This window comes from Xyrauchen texanus, chromosome 13 (assembly GCF_025860055.1).
Source record: "Xyrauchen texanus isolate HMW12.3.18 chromosome 13, RBS_HiC_50CHRs, whole genome shotgun sequence".
NCBI classification, from domain to species: Eukaryota; Metazoa; Chordata; class Actinopteri; order Cypriniformes; family Catostomidae; genus Xyrauchen; species Xyrauchen texanus.
The window spans coordinates 28342813-28362396 of NC_068288.1; the positions used below are offsets into that span (position 1 = coordinate 28342813).

The 19584-nt window shown below is 37.9% G+C and overlaps 1 protein-coding gene across 1 annotated transcript in view; it reads left to right on the forward strand.

Annotated features, from left to right (window-relative positions):
* The window catches only part of LOC127653922 (low-density lipoprotein receptor-related protein 8-like), a 242309-nt gene that overhangs the window by 188184 nt on the left and 34541 nt on the right, over positions 1–19584 (forward strand). The window contains exon 9 of the mRNA XM_052140780.1: positions 17940–18111. Coding sequence (XP_051996740.1) covers positions 17940–18111 — 172 coding nt within the window. The remainder of the gene's footprint in view (positions 1–17939; positions 18112–19584) is intronic.

A 19584-nucleotide genomic window follows, 5' to 3' on the forward strand; every position in this document is an offset into this window, starting at 1 on the left:
AAGCTGGAAATATTAGTTTTATTGTTGTGATATTAACTTTATATTTGGGGTGCAAAACTGCAAAGTTCAGTCATTGCTATACTTAGTGTTTGTTCACCCAAAAATGAAAATTCTCTCATGATTTCCTTACCTTTATGCCATTCCAGATGTGTATGAATTTCCTTCTATAGCAGAACAGAATTGAAGATTTTTATAAGCAGATTTCAGCTTAGCTTGTCCATGTAAATGGGTGCCATCAGGTTGCTGGCTGTTTGACAATCCAAAATGCATATTTAGGCAGCATAAAAATAATCCACACGACTCCAGTCAGTCAATTAATGTCTTCTGTAAGCAGTGATGGGCACAAATACATGAAAATGTATTTAAAATTAAAATACAAAATACCTCAGTTTAAATGTATCAATATAAAATACAGTATTTTGTATCTTGAAAATACACAAAACACGTAAAATTGGCCATTCAATGAAGTATCACTAATAGGTATTATATAGCTTATGCTTATGTTTATGTCATATAAAATAATATAAGACCCAAGTATTAAATGTAAAAGGTTTTACACATTTATAGTGATGTTATGCAAAGTTCTGGGCAGCAAAAATATTTGTCATGATATTATGACCTATTAGATATGTCATACAAACATACTAGTTAACTCCAAAGAGAAATAAGCTTTTCATCCAAATGCAGGTTCAGTCGGCTTTTGCAAGTTTATTTTTTAAAATGTACCAAAACTGGAAAATTTACGTTGTGATTATTTTTATCCATTATTAGTTGCTTTTGCATTATTTCTGCATAGAAAAGTACCTGTTCTCACAGTCACTGAGCTCGCTCTCTCTCTTCCTGTGTCTTTTCTTCTGCAATACAAAGTGATCATGAAGATCTAGTTACATTTTCTTTTGAAAGTGCATGATTGTTTAATTATCCAATTGTTTATTTATCGCAACTGAAGTTCGGCATCCTCCAGCCCAGTGTCTGTGGTGTGGAACAACTTGTGTAGGAAATCTAATGCATGTCTGGATGTTTTGTTTTGTCTTCAGAGCTGATACCTCACATTAATTCTCTGTTAGCTTCTTGTGTAAGTGGCTGATGTATATCAAATGAGATGTTAGCGTGAAACTCAATGGAGAACCACAGTTGATTTTAAGAAAGATACTCTTGAGAAAGATACTGGCAATGTTACATATACCTTGTCTTGTTTCTCTGTTGCCCTTTGTCTGCCATTTTTGTCACCTTTGCATTCCTTAGTTTTCACTTTTGTTCCTTGTGTAGCTCCTTAGTCTCTTTGTTAGCTTTCTTGTTCACTTGTCATTGTTTAAGAACTACACTTCCCAGCATCCACCTGCCATCATCACTGCCATTTTTGTTCATTGTTCTCACCTGTGTCTTATTCAGTCATCACTCACTGTGTATTTAAGCCCTGCTTTTTGTTCACTCCTTGTCGTTCGTTGTTTGTTGTTAGCCTGGTTTGTGTTCCCTGCCCGAGTTCTCTGTCTTGTTCCTTCGTGTTTAGTTTTCAGTTTTCAGTTCTATTTTCCCCATTGAGGGTTGTTCCTTTGTGTTTTTCTTGCTTGTTTATTTAATAAAGTGAAACTGCATTTAGATCCGCATCTCCTCGTCTGCCTTGCTGCTCAAGCGTTACAGGCAACTTCCATGTTCATGGTCTCATACATATGTTTAGAGTGTCTTGTCAATGACTGAATCTTGCCTTTCATGAAAAGCATGAAGTTTGTGTTAACTCACAGTATGATGGCATATTATAACAGGATGATGGCAAATCCCCATTAGAGTGAACTATTCAGGGGTATTCAAACCTTTTGTCTGCCAAATAACTGTGACCTAAATTTTTGACAAAGTACTTAAGTATTCCCTGACATTTAAGTAATCCAACATTTCATCAAATCATCACTGTCTGATGAAAAACATGTATTTAAAAAAAATTAAAATAAATTGGAGAGCATAGAAAAACTGTTTTTGTCATAAACTATCTTACAAAATGAATAGAAAATAACATAATTAGTCACCTTTAGCACCATAAACAGAATTCTGTCATTACACATCTGTAATGAACTGTTCGATATTTTAATCAGACTTAGCGAACATGGACATACACAGTTTCCTCATCATGGGTTCCAAAGCCGCATGTTCAGTTACAGACTCGAGTCTAACTGTTCGTGTTCCCAGAACTCAGTTTGTAAACTATCAATTACTAGAGAATTCATTTTTGGATATAATCTGTACTTTGACTTAATATTTTAGATCAAAATCAGTTTTATGACTAGAATTTCTAGTCCGTTTGTTGAGTGGACAGTTTGGTTTCGAGAAGTGTTTTCTGGATAAATTGCCTTTCAGAATTAGCTTTCACTCAAGGTTTTACAAAGATGGAAATCTGGCAAACGTATATGGCTGGTATAGTCTACTTTTTAAAGCCGCCGTACGTTTTGTGTACATTAATCTCTTTGGTTGTCAGGGAAATCAAGGAGCCAGCGCAATGTAGGCAATCTCTTCACTACACTTCAGCCTGACATCTAAGGTAAATTAGTTGAAACTCTTCAAAACATAAGGCACACAATATACACGGTTTTGATGAAAAATTTTAAAGGCCAGTGGATTTGCTTGTTAAACATTATTTCATTGGTAATTTCGATGCACAATTTAAACAGCAGGAAAAGGTCTTTTGGCACATTTTGTCTATGGTAACAATTCTAAATTGCCAAAACTAGAGGTACGTGTTTTTCTTTGTACAGCGACGAAATACAAATTTCAAATTCACAATTTTGTAATTGTACATTTTACATACAGCCAGCGTTATATAATATACAAATACAACCATTCATGTTGATTTCCTTAACGAGTGTGAACCAGTGGGACATTCAAAGCATTGTTCGATTTGTTTGAGTGGTCCAACATGTTCATTTCTGGCTCAACAAATGGTGGGAATTTGCTACCCGTGAACAATGGGGAGTGTTTGGGAAAGCTGCTTGGAAACAGTTATTGGCTGCTTTTACCTGCATGATCTTACACTTATTATGTTTAATAAACCAAAAACGATCCACACAGGTCCATTTTTGACCATTTCCTTGATTTCACATTTAGTGGCATTCTTAACAGCGTATCTAATGTGAGTAAGTATTGTATGCATGCCTAATTACATTTTGATGAAAAAAGAATGTGAATTTCACATGTGAAATAAACACGGTTTTATTGCATTGTCATATTTTTTTAATAAGCAGATTTCAGGTTGTTATCAACATATTGGTGTGCATAGAAACATGCTCATTATTTTTGTCACAATTAATTTTTTACTGCTAACGTAATGCAGAAATTATACTTCACCTTTAAATTAACGGGTAAATCCCCAAATCCTTGTGTGCTAAATGACACATTAGGATATAGTTTATTCATCAACATGTTTACAGGAATGGTGGTGGTGTTGTGGGCTAAAGCACATAACTTGTAATCAGAAGGTTGCTGGTTCGATCCCCACAGCCACCACCATTGTGTCCTTGAGCAAGGCACTTAACTCCAGGTTGCTCCGGGGGAATTTTCCCTGTAATAATTGTACTTTGTCGCTTTGGATAACAGCGTCTGCCAAATGCATAAATGTAAATGTTTATGTTGATGAATAAAGATTGAAACAATGACTTATTACTCTATAGATCCATTACAATACAGGTTCAAGGCTAACAAGAATTTAGGAGCTCATTTGCCCTTTACCTAAAACAAACCTTTAGTCGCTGTACTGTAGAATCACCTTCAGAATTAAGATATCTAGAGCGCATATGGCCATGTGAGAAAGTGCTGAGTTGTGTCTTTCTGAAAATAAACTGACATGACACCAAAGATGGTCAGCGTGCTACTTTAGGTAAATTTGATGCAGCTCAACTTTCACTTTTCACTCATTCTCTCCTTTTGTTTCAAAGATTGATAGCCACAATTCCAACAGATGGGTAGAATGATTGAACATTGACTAAATTAATTTTAGTTTCTTACAATACAGTGGTCTGTGAGGGCTTTCTATGGATGGGAATGTTCTCCCTCCATCATTCAAACCACAATCTATGCACCTTTCCAACTCCGAAGCACCTTTTAGCTCATCAGTGAAAATAGCATTAGGCAGTGACTAGATCAAGTGTGAAAGAGTGAGAGATGGATGATGAGTTGAGGAGGGAGGCAAGGAGGAGAAGAATAACAGAGACATGAGATCTCATCTGTCAGTACCACTCATCCCCTCTCCATAACTGTCAAACCTGAACTCTTTTCTTGCACACTCACAGTGACATCTGACCACACAGCATCTGCTGCTCATTATGCTCACAATCTCGTCCTCCCTCACCCCCTTGTTTTAATGCTCTTTCTGTCATTCCCTTTGTCTGTCACTCTTTTGGACCACAAGGCATCCATGGATCATTATGAAGTCATGTGAAGGAACCTCTTGCTGACAGGACTGGAAAAGTATTTTTCGCTGTGTCCAAAACCTGAAAAATGCTGTCTTCTCTGGCAGTATACTGAGGTAGGATGGCATCAAGGCATCACCAAATCTAGTCACTGCGTAATGTCCTGTCGGCTGAGATGCCTCCCTTTGACTGTTTTTTTAATGCAACATAGATGTACAGGATGCTTTGTCTGCCTGCTATATAAACAAGGTCATACCAGCCCAGGATATTCAAGCTGGTTTTTGGAACATGGTAGCTGGACAGACCATGGGTTCCCACAAGCTTATGCCAAAGTAGTCTGTTAGCTCCACCAGGTTGATCAAGATGGTCTATCCAATCAAGAGTCCACAAGCTAGCTGTCCAACTGATCATCCATCTAAACTACAGTAGGTTAGACCAGATAGAACCCTGTAAAACCAGCTGCCATAGGAATGTGGTTTTAGCTTTACCAGTGTTGTGGAGTAGCTAACTAAAATTAGTGATGCTACTAACTTAATTACCTTTTTCAGTGGCGTGACTGTAGCTCACAATAATTTTCCAGTATGAGCTACATTTTCCATGGAGTAGCATCACAAAATGCTACATTTGTAAAAATAAATAAATAAAATTGTGAAAGCAGCAATGGATCCGAGAGAGTAATCAAGCATAATTACATAAACCAAAGGACACTCTCTCATGTAGCGCTGGGAAAACTAAAACATTTAAGTGAATCAAGTGAAGTTGTCGGGTTCGATTTGGTGCGAAATGGCTGGCATCTTTATGACGTACATCCTTGTGTCGTTACATAATTTCCGTGAACATAGGAAAGAAGAGTCGGCTGTCTTGTTCCTATGTAAACAGTAGATGTGGTAATGCACTGTTTTAGTTTGCGAGTGACATGTTTACCATTATTAATGAATTCTGAAATTGACTGTTAACTGTTATATTGCAATTTTTTGAATCCTCGTTTTATGTTTTTAGTTTATTGTGTGCATTCATATACATACTATTTTAGCATTACAGTTCACTTGCATTATCAACTGAGGCTGTACAATATAATATAAAAGTCTTCCATTGAACTCGTATCAGCATATCACACGTAAGACTTGATATGATTGATAAAGTCGATAAGTGTAGTACAATACAAACATTAATAGTAGATAAAACACTTGACATAAAACATTTTATTAAAATATGCTGGTAGTGATTGAGGTGATTGAGTCCCCTGTTCTTAATGTAAAAGCACTTTGAGTGTTGTGTTAGAAAAGAGCTATAATTGGAAAATTCATTCATTCAAAATATATGAAAAAAAATGTTGTTTATCTTCATCAAAGCAAGTGATATTTCAGTTTTAAATGTTTAATCGTATAACATTTTATCAACATGAAAATAGCATGTTATCACTCCGGCTCTAAATATCTCCAGTCATGATCACACACAGGCGGTCCATTTAAGCTCAAATCATGAGATTCATCCGCCAGAAGAGCAGTCAAAACATGAATCACATTTAGTGTTCTTCCACATATGATACAGTTTAGAGAAAAAACTATAACAGAGTGCATGAAAAGGAGATGGTTTTGGCAACAGATTTTTTTCTCAGGAGCTCGTTTTGTGATGTGTGTGTGTGACTGGCAGGAAATGAATTACACCCGTATCAAGGAGAGACAGGGGAGGTAGAGGAACCAAGTGACTCAGAAACAGGGAGATTGCCCTTGCTGCTATATAGAGGATGAACTAATGGAGTCAGTGGTATTCTGTGTTAGCATGACTGAGCACCAAACCACAGTGGCTGAGCTGTCCTGCAGTATACACACACACTGATATCTGCATGCACACCCAGTGCAGGGTAATTACCTGGAAATGGTCATACTAACTGTGGCCACTTGTCAGCAACCCAGAAATGTGAATTAAATTGGCAGCAGGTGTACTGCACACACACACAACAAAATATTCATGGATGAACTAATATTGCTATTAACTGCAAACACACAATCAGTTAGGTTAAAGTCATTGAAAAATGGCTCAAAAAAGTGAAGGCAGTTCTGAGAAACTGGGGGAATTCTGTATGTGTACTCTCATTGTCTTTCTACTTATAAATTGTATGAGCTAGTGAAAATCAGCCACTGTGCTTGCTGTTAAATTATAATGTGCCCTTATGTATTTACCCATCTAAGACTTTTTTTTTTTTACTGTAATCCTTGAATTACCAGCTTTCTTTAGCTTCTCTCTCAAAACATTTGCATTCCAGCTTAATAAATTACACTATGAATCATTCTCCTCTTCAGGTTGCAGTTTTTTACTTCAGATGTATAGTGTGTCTAGGCACTGATAATGCTGGAATCCAACTGGCCATTGTACATTGTGTATTACGTGTGGTTGACAAATCTTTCAATGGCACAAGACTATTGGTACATTTTGTAATTGACACAAAAGGAATCTAATGTCACTGATGCCATTAATCTCAAAATGGTCAAATATTGATTAATCAATTACTTTGACCATATTAACTCTGTACAAATGATCAGATTTCTTTGCTTCCATTGAAGCACACAAGATGCTCTTTGGAAAATTCTCATTTATGCTGGGATAACATGGTTCATCAAGTTTTGCACAAACATCTGGAGTCCATGCCAGCTCGAGTGCATGCTGTAAGTAAAGCTATTGTTGTTGTTGTTTTTTTCCTTTTCTCCCTAATTTGAAATGCCCAGTTCACAATGCGTTCTAAGTCCCAATGCTGCCTCCGTGTCTGAGACTGTCAATCCGTGCATCTTATCATGTGGCTTGTTAAGTGCATTATCGCGGAGACCTAGTGCTTGTGGAGGCTTCACGCTATACTCCACGGCATCCATGCACAACTTGCCACGCAACCCACCAAAAGCGAGAATCATATTATAGCGACCATGAGGAGGTTAACCCAATGTGACTTTACCCTCCCTAGCAACCAGGCCAATTGGTTGCTTAGGAAGCCTGACTGGAGTCAATCATCACGCCCTGTTTTCGAACATGTAACTCCAGGTGTGGTAGTCAGTGTCTTTACTTGCTGGGCTACCCAGGCCCAGTAAAGCTATTGTTATGCTTATAATATAATAAAGGACCTGTATTTAATCAAATAAAAAAATGCAAAATAGAAACAAAAACCACAAGTTGATTCAAACTTTTGAACGGTACTATAAATAATTGTATTACATATATACTGGTGGCTAAAAGTTTGGAATAATATATAGATTTTACTGTTTCTGAAGGAAATTGGTACTTTAATTCACCAAAGTGGCATTCAACTGATCACACAGTATAGTCAGGACATTGCTGATGTGAAAACCAGCACCATCTCTATTTAAAAAATGTAATTTTTGGTCAAATATAGGCAGGCCCCATTTCCAGCAGCCATCACTTCAAAAACTTATCCTTGAGTAATCATGCTAAATTGTTAATTTGGTACTAGAAAATCACTTGCCATTATATCAAACACAGTTGAAAGCGATTTGGTTCATTTAATCATGCTTAACATTGTCTTAGTGTTTGTTTTTGAGTTGTCACAGTATGCAATAGACTGGCATGTCTTAAGGTCAATATAAAGTCAAAAATGGCAAAAAACATTTAATAAACAGCTTTCTCTAGAAACGTGTCAGTCAATAATTGTTTTGAGGAATGAAGTCTATACAATGCTTGAAATTGCCCCAAAAAAACTGAAGATTTAATTCAAAGGTGTACACTACAGTCTTCAAAGCCAAAGGACAAATGCCTCTAACAAGGACAGAAAGAGATGTGGAAGGCCAGTTATAGAACCAAACGAGGATAAGGACATCAGAGTCTCTAGTTTGAGAAATATATGCCTGACACATCCTCAGCTGACAGCTTCATTGAATTCTACCTGCTTAACGCCAGTTTCATGTACAACAGTAAAGAGAAGTCTCAGGGGTGCAGGCCTTATGGGAAGAATTGCAAAGAAAAAGACACTTTTGAAACAGAAAAACAAAAAGAAAAGGTTAGAGTGGACAACAGATAATTGGAAAAGAGTGTTTTGGATCTTAACCCCATTGAGCATTTTTGGGGTCATCTAGAATGTAAGGTGCATGAGAAGTGCCTAACATGACAGCCACATCTATGGCAAGTGCTACAGGAAGCGTGGGGTGAAATGTCACCTGAGTATCTTGACAAACTGACATCTGGAATGCCGAGGATCTGCAAAGCTATCATTGCTGCACGTGGAGGATTTGTTGATGAGAACTCTTTGAAGTAGTTTAATAAGTTCTAAGCAGCTTGGAAAATTCCTGAAAATTATGTCAAGCCATTAGACAATTAGCCAATTCGCTTCTGATAGGAGTTATACTGAAGTGGAGGTGTGCTTATGGATGTATTGTAAGGCCTCGTTTTTTTAAAATTCGTGCCTCTTAGCTTGTCATCATGGGAAAATCAAAAGAAATCCACCACCAAAACAAATTGTGGACCTCCACAAGTCTTGTTAATCCTTGGGAGCAATTTCCAAAAGCCTGAAGGTACCACATTCATCTGTAGAAACAATAGTACGCAAGTATAAACCCCATGGGATCCCGCAGCCATCGTACTGCTCAGGAAGGAGATGCATTCTGTCCCCTAGAGATGAATGTAGTTTGATGCAAAAACTGGAAATCAATCCCTGAAAAGGACTAAACAAAACAGCAAAGGACCTTGTGAAGATGCTTGAGAAAACAGGTAGACAAGTATCTACATCCACATTAAAACAAGTCCTATATCGACATAACATGAAAGGCTGCTCAGCAAGGAAGAAGCCACTGCTCAAAAACCACCATAAAAAGCTAGACTACAGTTTGCAAGTGCTCATGGGGACAAAGATCTTACATTTTGGAGAAATGTTTTCTGGTCTAATGAAAAAAAACTTAACTGTTTGGCCATAATGACTGTTGTTGTGTTTTGTGGAAAAAGGATGATGCTTTCAAGCTGAGGAACACCATCCCAACCGTGAAGCATGGGGGTGGCAGCATCATGTTGTGGGGGTGCTTTGCTACAGGTGGGACCGAAGCACTTCACAAAATAGATGGAATATGTGGATATATTGAAGCAACATCTCAAGAGATCAGCCAGGAAGTTAAAGCTTGGTCGCAAATGGGTCTTCCAAATGGTCCATGACCCCAAGCATACCTCCAAAGTTGGGCAAAATGGCTTAAGGACAACAAAGTCAAGATATTGTTGTGTCCTTCTCAAAGCCCTGACCTCAATCCGATAGAAAATTGTGGGCAAATCTGAAAAAGGGTGTGTGAGCAAGGAGGACTACAAACCTGACTCTGGTCCATGTCTAGTTACACCAGTTCTGACTGGAGGAATTGGCCAAAATTCCAGCAACTTGTTGTTTGAAGCTTGTGGAAGGCTGCCCAAAACATTTGACCCAATTTAAACAATGTAAAGGCAATGCTACCAAATACTAACAAAGAGTATGTAAACTTCTGACCCACTGTGAATGTGATGAAAGAAATAAAACTGAAATAACTCATATTCTCTACTATTATTCTGACATTTCACATTCTTAAAATAAAGTAGTGATGCTAATACAGGGAAAGTTTTCAATGATTAAATGTCAGCAATTGTGAAAAACTGAGTTTAAATGTATTTGGCTAAGGTGTATGTAAACTTCTGACTTAAACTATATATATATATATATATATATATATATATATATATATATATATATATATATATACACTATATATATATATATATACACTATATAAATGTAGGTAGGGATGATAGTGACTTGTCCCTATCAACTTTCAGAATATCGGAAATGTCCCGACCAATGTTTTACCAGACAAAAAAATACTTTATACAAATTTATACAGATTTTATTTTCATTTTAACAACTTTTAAAGGTCCTTTGTATAATTTTTATTGTGTAAATTATTGTCCTATCCTACCTCTTCTGAAGTGCATAAACGATGTTTTCATGTGGCACGTTGTCATGTGGCACTTTTCTCAGTGATGTTTATGATGCACCAATCACAGTCTTTTAAAAGATTATTTTATATATATATATATATATATATATATATATATATATATATATATATATATATATATAATTTCTTTATAAATTAAAAACAAATGCCAATATTTATGGTGGGACAGAGAAATAAGAAATTATTTATTTAAACTGTTATTTTGTCTATATTACCAGACTCACTTTATCACATTATCTTAATATCAACATTTTGAATATTACAGTATCCTTGCTATACTCTATGTACCTACCAACTTTCAAAGCAAACCTACACCCTTGGATCTGACTGCCAACTGGATATCTTTAGCTGTGACAGTTTACTCGCTTAGACAATGACAATGGCTTCTTCTTGCAAACACTTTTCTGGAGTTGATTATGGTCCACCCAGAGACCAGACGGAATCATTGTTTGTGGAGGATCTTCAGCCAAAAGTGACTGAAAATGTACTTCTGATGACATTCATTCCAACTGGTCCCATCTCTTCTGTGCGGGTATGCAGAGATAGGGTGACTAACTTCTCTTTGAGTTATGTTTACGTTAACTCTGTATGCCGCACAGATGCAGAGTTGGTGCTGAATACGCTCATGTTTCAGGTTCTCTTATGACAGTGTTTCTCAACCGGGGGTACGCGGACCCCTAGTGGTCCGTGACATTATTGCAGGGGGTCCGAAAAAACATTTAAAAATATATATTTTTAAAATATCCTAAATTAATTTTTTAGCTTTATTGTTTACTTTAGTATTACTAAAACCAGAATTAAGGTTGAAATTACAAATTATTTTAAATGACCTCATGTGCGTTTTTATTTTTGCCGCGATTTGCCGCCATTTTACTTTCAATTTAGCCAGTTTACAGCGCGTTGATTTCAGTTAGAGAACTGTCGCATAGGGGAGAGCAGCAATCATGGACAGGTGGCTTAAAAAAAATGATGGGCCATCTACCAGCGGGTCTGACACAAGTAAATTCCAGCCCACCAGAAAAGCGAATTAAAAAGGACAGAACAAAAGCACGTCAATATCAAGACAGTTACAAAATGTTTGGGTTTACCACAACAACGACTGAGCCTCCACAGCCATTATATTTTCTGTGTGGTGAGGTCCTGTCCAACCACGCAATGAAACCATCCCATTTACAGCGACATCTGACAACGAGACATGCTTCATATGTAGGTAAATCTGCAGACTTTTTCTACAGAAAACTTTCTGAATTTCGGAAAAGTCAAGACACACTAAAAGAGGCAACACAGATGACCAGTTCTTCCCTGCTTGCTTCATATGAGGTATCTTTGCTTGTAGCCAAATCGAAAAACCATACTCAGTTGCTGAGGAATTAATTGTGCCAGCAGCTGCCATCCTAGCAGAAACAATGTTAGACAAGAAGGCAGCAGATGCAATTAAAACGGTGCCTTTAACCAACGACACTGTATGCCGTCGGATTGATGATATGTCTGCGGATATCCTTGCGCAAGTGGTGGAGAAATTAAAGCGGTCTGACTGTTTTGCTTTACAATTAGACGAGTCAACTGACGTTAGTGGCAAATCACAACTGGTAGCGTTTGTTCGCGTCAAGGACACAGATAATATCACCGAACATATTCTTTTCTGCAAGCCAATGCTGGCCAGAACCACCAGCGAGGATGTTTTTAATGTTGTGGATTCTTTTTTCACGGAGCACTCGTTGAACTGGCAGCGCTGCTCACATATCTGCACGGACGGTGCAGCATCAATGACGGGGCGCACCCGTGGATTCCTCGCACGCGTAAAACAGGTAAACCCTGGCATTAAGACAGTTCACTGCATAATTCACAGGGAAGCTTTAGCTTCAAAACGTATGTGCCCCAAATTACACGAAGTCCTTAATGATGCTGTTAAAATCATAAACTTCATCAAATCCCGACCTCTAAATGCCAGACTGTTTGAAAAACTATGTGATGGAGCAAATTCTGCTTCACACTGATATACGCTGGCTCTCAAGGGGAAAAACACTCCAGAGACTGTTTGAGTTACGGGATCAAGTCAGTGACTTTCTCTCTGAGCACTTGCATTCACTTGCACCACTGCTGAAGAACAACAGCTGGCTGGCATATTTAGCTTACCTGGCAGATGTTTTCAGCAGGCTGAATGACTTAAACTTGGAATTGCAAGGTAAAGACACAACTGTCCTACACCTGTATGATCGAGTTTCAGGGTTCATGAAGAAAATTGAGCTCTGGTGTCGGAAATGCCAGAAGGGGGATGTCAGTAGTTTCCCTCAGCTGGACATGTGCCTTGTTAATGTGAGAGCTGAAAAAGTGAGCATTCTGCAGACAGTACAGGCACACTTGGACAAACTTTCCTCTGAGTTCAGATCATATTTTCCTGACATTGATGTTCATAATTCTGCACTTGACTGGATAAGGAACCCTTTTGTGGCTACCTGCACCCAGACCGTTCCTGTTACTCTCCAGGAAAGACTTATTGATGTGTCCTCAGATAGGGGTTTGAAAATAATGTTTTCAGAAACATCACTGACACAGTTTTGGTGCAATGTTGAAAAGGAGTACCCTGATGTTGGGAAACATGCTGTGTATGAACTGCTGCCTTTTGGATCAACCTATTTGTGTGAGGTCACATTTTCAGCCATGGCACACATAAAGACAAAACAGAGAAACAGACTCAGCTTGGAGAGGAACCTTATTGCTGCTGTTGCTACACTTCACCCCAGGATGCACAAGCTTATTTGTGATAAACAGGTGCAAATTTCACATTAAACAAAAGATTCAAGTAAAATAATATTCAGATGGACATGTTAAAAAGTTAAAGTCAAATTACATAGATGGCAGTGTTGAAACTGTTCCATGTGTTGAAAGAGAATATTGTTCCAAATAATTGGTTGTATATGAAGCATGTGTTGTGTAATTTTAATGCAGTAGAATGAAATTTTAGTATTAAGTGTGTGTACAAAAGAAGTTTACAAAAGAAAGTAACATTCAAATGGATGTTGTTAAAATATTAATCTCAAATTGGACATTAATGGACATGTGATGTTTTACAGAATGCAGTAGAATATTGTTCTGAAATTGACAATGTTGTTGTGATTGTGTAATGTGTTGTGCCGTTTCAATGCAATCAAATTAAATGGCCAGATGCGATTCATTCTAGTTGCCAGTCATTAAAAAAAATGATTATTTACTTAACTTGCATTCACTGATATTGCATTCATAGCGTTTAACTGTGAAAATCATTGTGATTGGAAAGAAAACAGTGGATGGCGGGTGAGAACAGGGGTAGGGGGGTCCATGAGGCTGGTTTCAGATATTATGGGGGTCCAATACTCCAAAAAGGTTGAGAAACACTGTCTTATGTTAGCACATAAGGATTGTATGGCCCAGCACTATACCACTGTGAGTAGAAGTGGAGTCAGGAACATTACATTAAGGGCCTGGCAGCGGACATTGATGGCATCGACTTATACGACACTTTCTCGGTCTTCGGTAAAGTCCAGTCCTGAAAGGTGGTTAGAGAGGAGAATGGGTCTAAAGGCTATGGCTTTGTCCATTATACAACAATTAAGGCTGCCGAGAAGGCAGTCAACGAGCTTAATGGCATGATACTCAGTGATAAGTTGGTTTCCATATGCCATGTCAAGCCATATCAGGAGCATCAGCCCAAACAAAAGGCCAGACTAAAAAATCCGGAGAAAGAAGAGAAGGAGAGCTATTACCCAGAGGTTAGCCTGTATTTTTCAAATTTTCAGTGCATCTTGGATAGTTAACAATTGCATGGATTGTTCTTTTAATTTAGAACCATCACCAGTTCCAAATTAATGATGGCGAGTGGACGAAACCAAGGCTTTGGGTTTTTTAGCCCAGGCTCTGTATATAATGAACGGCCATATCATCGGCACCTAGATGTTGAGAGTTGAATTGTTCAAGAATGTGGAGAAGAACCACCAAATTGCCAACCAGTACAGCTCTGAAATGCCTGATGCTGTGGTTAATTAGATCATGGAGGACAACTCTGAATTTGCATTGCAGATTCAGAATTTGCATTGCTCTGCCAGTCCAGCACCCCGACCAGCCTGCTCTCCCCTCTGAGAACTTTATGGCCATAATCCTATGATGTCATCATCTGGTACCCTTTACACCGTACCTGACAGCTAATCAGCTGCTGTGAGTGCAGCTCTTTAGAAGGATCATGACTCAAGTGAGCAGACGTCATCGTGTGGACCCTGGCTGAGAAATGATCTGGAAAGTTCTGTGAGAACGTAAAGAGCCCTGCAACCTGGTGTTTGCTTGGACTTTGGGCCCTAGAATGCATGAGGCACTGATGGTTCTTCTGTTCCAGATGTATAAGAGCAATTTCTCTCTCTCTCTCTCTCTCTCTCTCTCTCTCTCTCTCTCTCTCTCTCTCTCTCTCTCTCTCTCTCTCTCTATATATATATATATATATATATATATATATATATTGTGCCAAAAATGCCTTTAGGTGTGTGTGTGTGTGTGTGTGCACGCAATAATTATGATTATATTACATTTCTGCAATTTAATCTATACTTAATTTACCAAATATTTACTAGAAACTACAACTTAAAAACAGAACATGTGCCTTATTAATTGACAAGGCTGTGGGCAGATTTTGGAACTAACACATGGGGAGCACTTTTGGTAAATCAATCAAGAAGGCACAGTTATTGGCCATTGTTGATAATCTCAATATTTCCAAATATCAGCCGATTAATCAGCCTATCACTAAGTAAGATATAACCCTTCATAAGACCCTAATTCTCTCTCTCACACACAGCAGTGTTAGTGTGCCCTTACACGCGCACAAGCACACACACTTCCCCAAGCGGATTAATTACTGTCCAGTCATGGTAAAGCTCCTCTCTCGTTTTTCATAATCATACCAGCATATGATCCTAGATTTGGTTTTGTAAAAGCACCTAAGTCATATCTACACACTCATTGTAGTATTATACATATAGAAGAATTGAAACAACATGATTTGAATCTAGGATTTACCCAATCTTTATCCTGGAATTCCACAATGTCATAAATGGAAAGACTTTAGTGCCAGTAAGTCTCACATCTGGCCAATAAAACTAACAAAGAGACTTGTCTAGATCCCATATGACTTGAAAACATTTCTGCAAAGAGGCCCTAAGCTCAAAGGTCGAAGCAATAAAAGACAGAACACACACTCTTGGAGTTCCCGAGAGACTCGGAACACACCAGATTCTGCCCTCTGATATAAACCAGTTTGCTACACTTAGACTCATCAGATCACCACATTGGTGATCATTGTTCAGCAAACAGCATCTTAAAAAGGACATTTCATCTAAATCCAGGAGCATTCTACTCAGTCACAGTACTTCACTGACTTAACCTTCTAAAATGTACAGAATGCATTTAAATCCACGATTTATACAATAACTAGGAATGCTGAAAATTGCTTTGAACTGTGGTAACTTGTATAACAGACAAATTAATGATTATAGCCTGATGTACCTCTTTAAAATGTGTAATGTTTTATCCATTTTGTATAGCCAAAGAATTAACCAGTATGATTTGTAACCAGGGATTGTCAGGTTTTGTTACCTACACGTACAAATATTAATTAAAGAATGTCAAATTTGGTAAGGAAACGCTCTCTTAGTTACTTGGAGGAAGCTGATGACAACGAATATCATGTCTCTTGTACCATTCTCAAGATATAAAAGTTCATGATTAAATATGCACTATTTTTGAGCGGGAGATTTGTAAGAATCTGAAACAAAGGACCATAAATCAACCATCATAAAAGACAGACCAGTTGACCATGTGATTCTGAAAAGTCACTTCTGATTGGCGCAGGACACCTTTGGGGATGCGGCCAATTTCAGTTAAAATGTTTTCAAACAGGAAAGACACTCTCTTTTCTCTTCTGCCTTCACGCACTTCATCTTCTGCTCGTCTGACTGCTCAGACCTCGCTCTGACTCTTCACTCGTGGTCTTCTCTGGATCTCGTCGGAGCCCGATCCATGGCATGTGAGGTCCAAGCAAGCTCGGGTCTCGACGTCCCGAGAAAGCTTGTCACTCTCTACGGTTAACACACCCATGAGAAGGCCTTGCTTCAAAGCCAACCTCATCATTCATATAGACAATAAATATCCGATCTTACGGAGGTCAAAAACATCGACAGAACGAACTTTCGACCAAGAACCAAGCAACACAAAGATCGTTTATTTCCGTCACTCTTTTCACCAACCTGTCTCATGTATATATGTGTTAGATTTATGTTTAGAATAGTAATAAAGTTTGTCTCTATTCAAAGATGAATGGTATATTTTGATACATAATTTCATCCCTGTTTCTAAAAGATATCGCTTCAAAGCTATACCTAAATACGTGTGATATTATTTTCAATAAGCCATGAGAATAATATCACTCCAATAAGTGAATTAATCATAATTCACTTATTAAAGATAATTCCTTACAGTAGAAATTGTGAGCAAATGCAACAAGATTTTAATGGTGGAGAATTTATTGAGACAAATAATCTAGTTATTTGTCATTTATCTAATTTCTAATGGTTGTCAAATGCGACTAATTTCATTATACATTTCTTTACCTAATAATGCACAATAAGGACAGTTTAATTTAGTTCATAGCTCACATATTTCGAGACCCTAAATTCCCTTCTAAATTTAGCATACCAAATACCCTTACATATATTGGTGTTAAAATCCCCTTCTAAATTCATCAACCCTTAAATATCCTTACATATAATGGTGTGAGATTGAGGGCACTTTAACGTTCCCTTCTAAATGTGGCATACCAAATATCCTATACTCATGTCTATTAATCTTTATGCAAGTACAATGACTGTCCTGCTGTTCCCATTGATCAAGAGCTCTGGTACTATTTCAATATTACTCACATGTTATTACCAGGTTTAACATAACATGATAGTTGGCTGTAATGGCATGACAGTACTTAAATTCTGCATTAATTGGAGGGGGGGTCGTTTGAGGAGGATTCTGGGAAAATAGGTCTATTTTCAGGTCAAACAGAGCAGCCTGTGTGATGAAGCAGAGAAGAACTATGGTTCATGTGACTCCATGTGAATTTGCTCTTATAGAAGGAGAACCTCTATAGATGCCACTGAACAAAACTGAGAGCAATTCTGAAAAGCAATCTAACAAAGAAACCGGGAGATTGGGGGAATGTGTCTGGCTACAGCACATACAGCAAAAATGTTTTGACCTTGGACGTGGAAAACAAACTGTAGAGAGAGAGAGATTGTGTGTGTGTGTGTGTGTGTGTGTGTGTGTGTGTGTGTGTGTGTGTGTGTGTGTGTGTGTGTGTGTGTGTGTGTGTGTGTGTGTGTGCGTGTGCGTGCTTCATTTCTCTCAGGCATACAATGTAAGATCTTTACAATACTTTGCAGCATTGGTGTCAGTGGCACTCCCGACTGTCAACAACAAGCCAAATATTGACTCCCTGATGGTGATGAACACAAGTATACAACTGATCAATTAGCCACTGATGGAATGTTTTCCATTTTCCTCATAGGTAAAAGCCCATACCTCATGTTCACTAACCGTCATGAGATCCGTCGCATTGACCTGTTGAAGAAGGACTACACACAAGTAGTGCCGACCCTGAAGAATGCTGTGGCCCTAGATGTGGATGTCACCACCAACAAAATGTACTGGTGTGACCTCTACCATCGTAAGATCTACAGGTACTCATAAAATCACACATCTAAATAACAAATAAACACAGCTTGATATAATGTTTGCAACTTGCAACTTGACAAATGTTTAATCGTTATTTTAAAAAGGGTAATTTGCAATTAGTGTTAAATATACAGGTGGGAGGAGACTGTTGAAGGCATTGACATACTTTTCCCTCCCCCTCTCAACCAGCCGTTATTTAAATGCATGAGAACAGCTGCCACAGCCTCACTGTAGATTTTCTGAAAGAAATCAGCTTCATGGAATGAGAAAATGATGTGCACATTTTCATAATGGTTTACTCTGGGTTTCCTGTCTGTAAAACATGTGTGTGTTGAAATGTGAGGTGAACCATTCCTTCTAAACTTTTTTCAGGGAATATATATTGAATTAAGTTTATTTTTCCACATTTCTACCTGTTTTACCCACAACATTCCCCATTGGCAAATTGATTTTGTTATGTTATGTATACTTTTTTGTTTGTTTGTTTGTTTGTTTGTTGTTGTTAGGATTATGCTTAAACAAGATTTATCAATTAACGTAAATTCCCACCCCTGTTATTCACTGACTTAACTCTGAATAATTGTTGTCCTTATGAAAGGACATTTCAGATCATTATGGGAGGTCTTGTGATCATTAATAACCCAAAACAACCAATTAACAAAGTCTTATCTTATTAGTCAGACACCATCCTGTCACACTGCCTGCCTGTGTGAAAACAGCTGCTGAAAACATTACCACCGTTTGTCCTTTACTGTCCAAGTGTGCAAGCTGCCCTGTCAGGCTCAGGTCTCTGCCTCACTTCCTGACTCACTCTGAGTCACATCAGCCTGTACGAGCATCTCTAAATTATCTCAACCATACCATATGCCTGCCATAATTTACCTCCTACAATAATGCTTGCTATTACTCACCCCCTCTCCCCTCAGGAGGGCTCATATTAGGATGGAATGCAACAGTTATTATCACTTTATAAACTCCTCAGTAGAGAATAAAGGAAATGCTTTTGTTTGTCAGCAGGGAGTTTAATATTGTGTGGTCAATGGCAGAGAGTGACGTGAATTTAAGAATGGTGGATTTTGTGATACAAATAGACTGATATAACAGTGACAGACAAACAGATGGATGAATTAGATAGATAGATCGATAGATAGATCGATCGATTATAACTTATACAACTATTTCTATATGTTTTAAACCAAATGCACAGTGACATATGCACATAATACTGTATGCAAATGTAGTAAATTGCACATTGATTGACAAAAAGTATGCATTGAACATTTATTATGTTGTCAGATGATAAAATGTAAGATGTCAGTTGACAGTTGAAACTGTCAATGAGGGCCATTGCGGTGTGATTCTGCTATGTTTCTTCTATGAAATATTGCACATTTCAAAATGCCATGTTTAAGACTGCATAAAGCATCTTTGATCTGTCTATTTATGAGGGTTATGTGGTTATTGATCTGACCATTGCT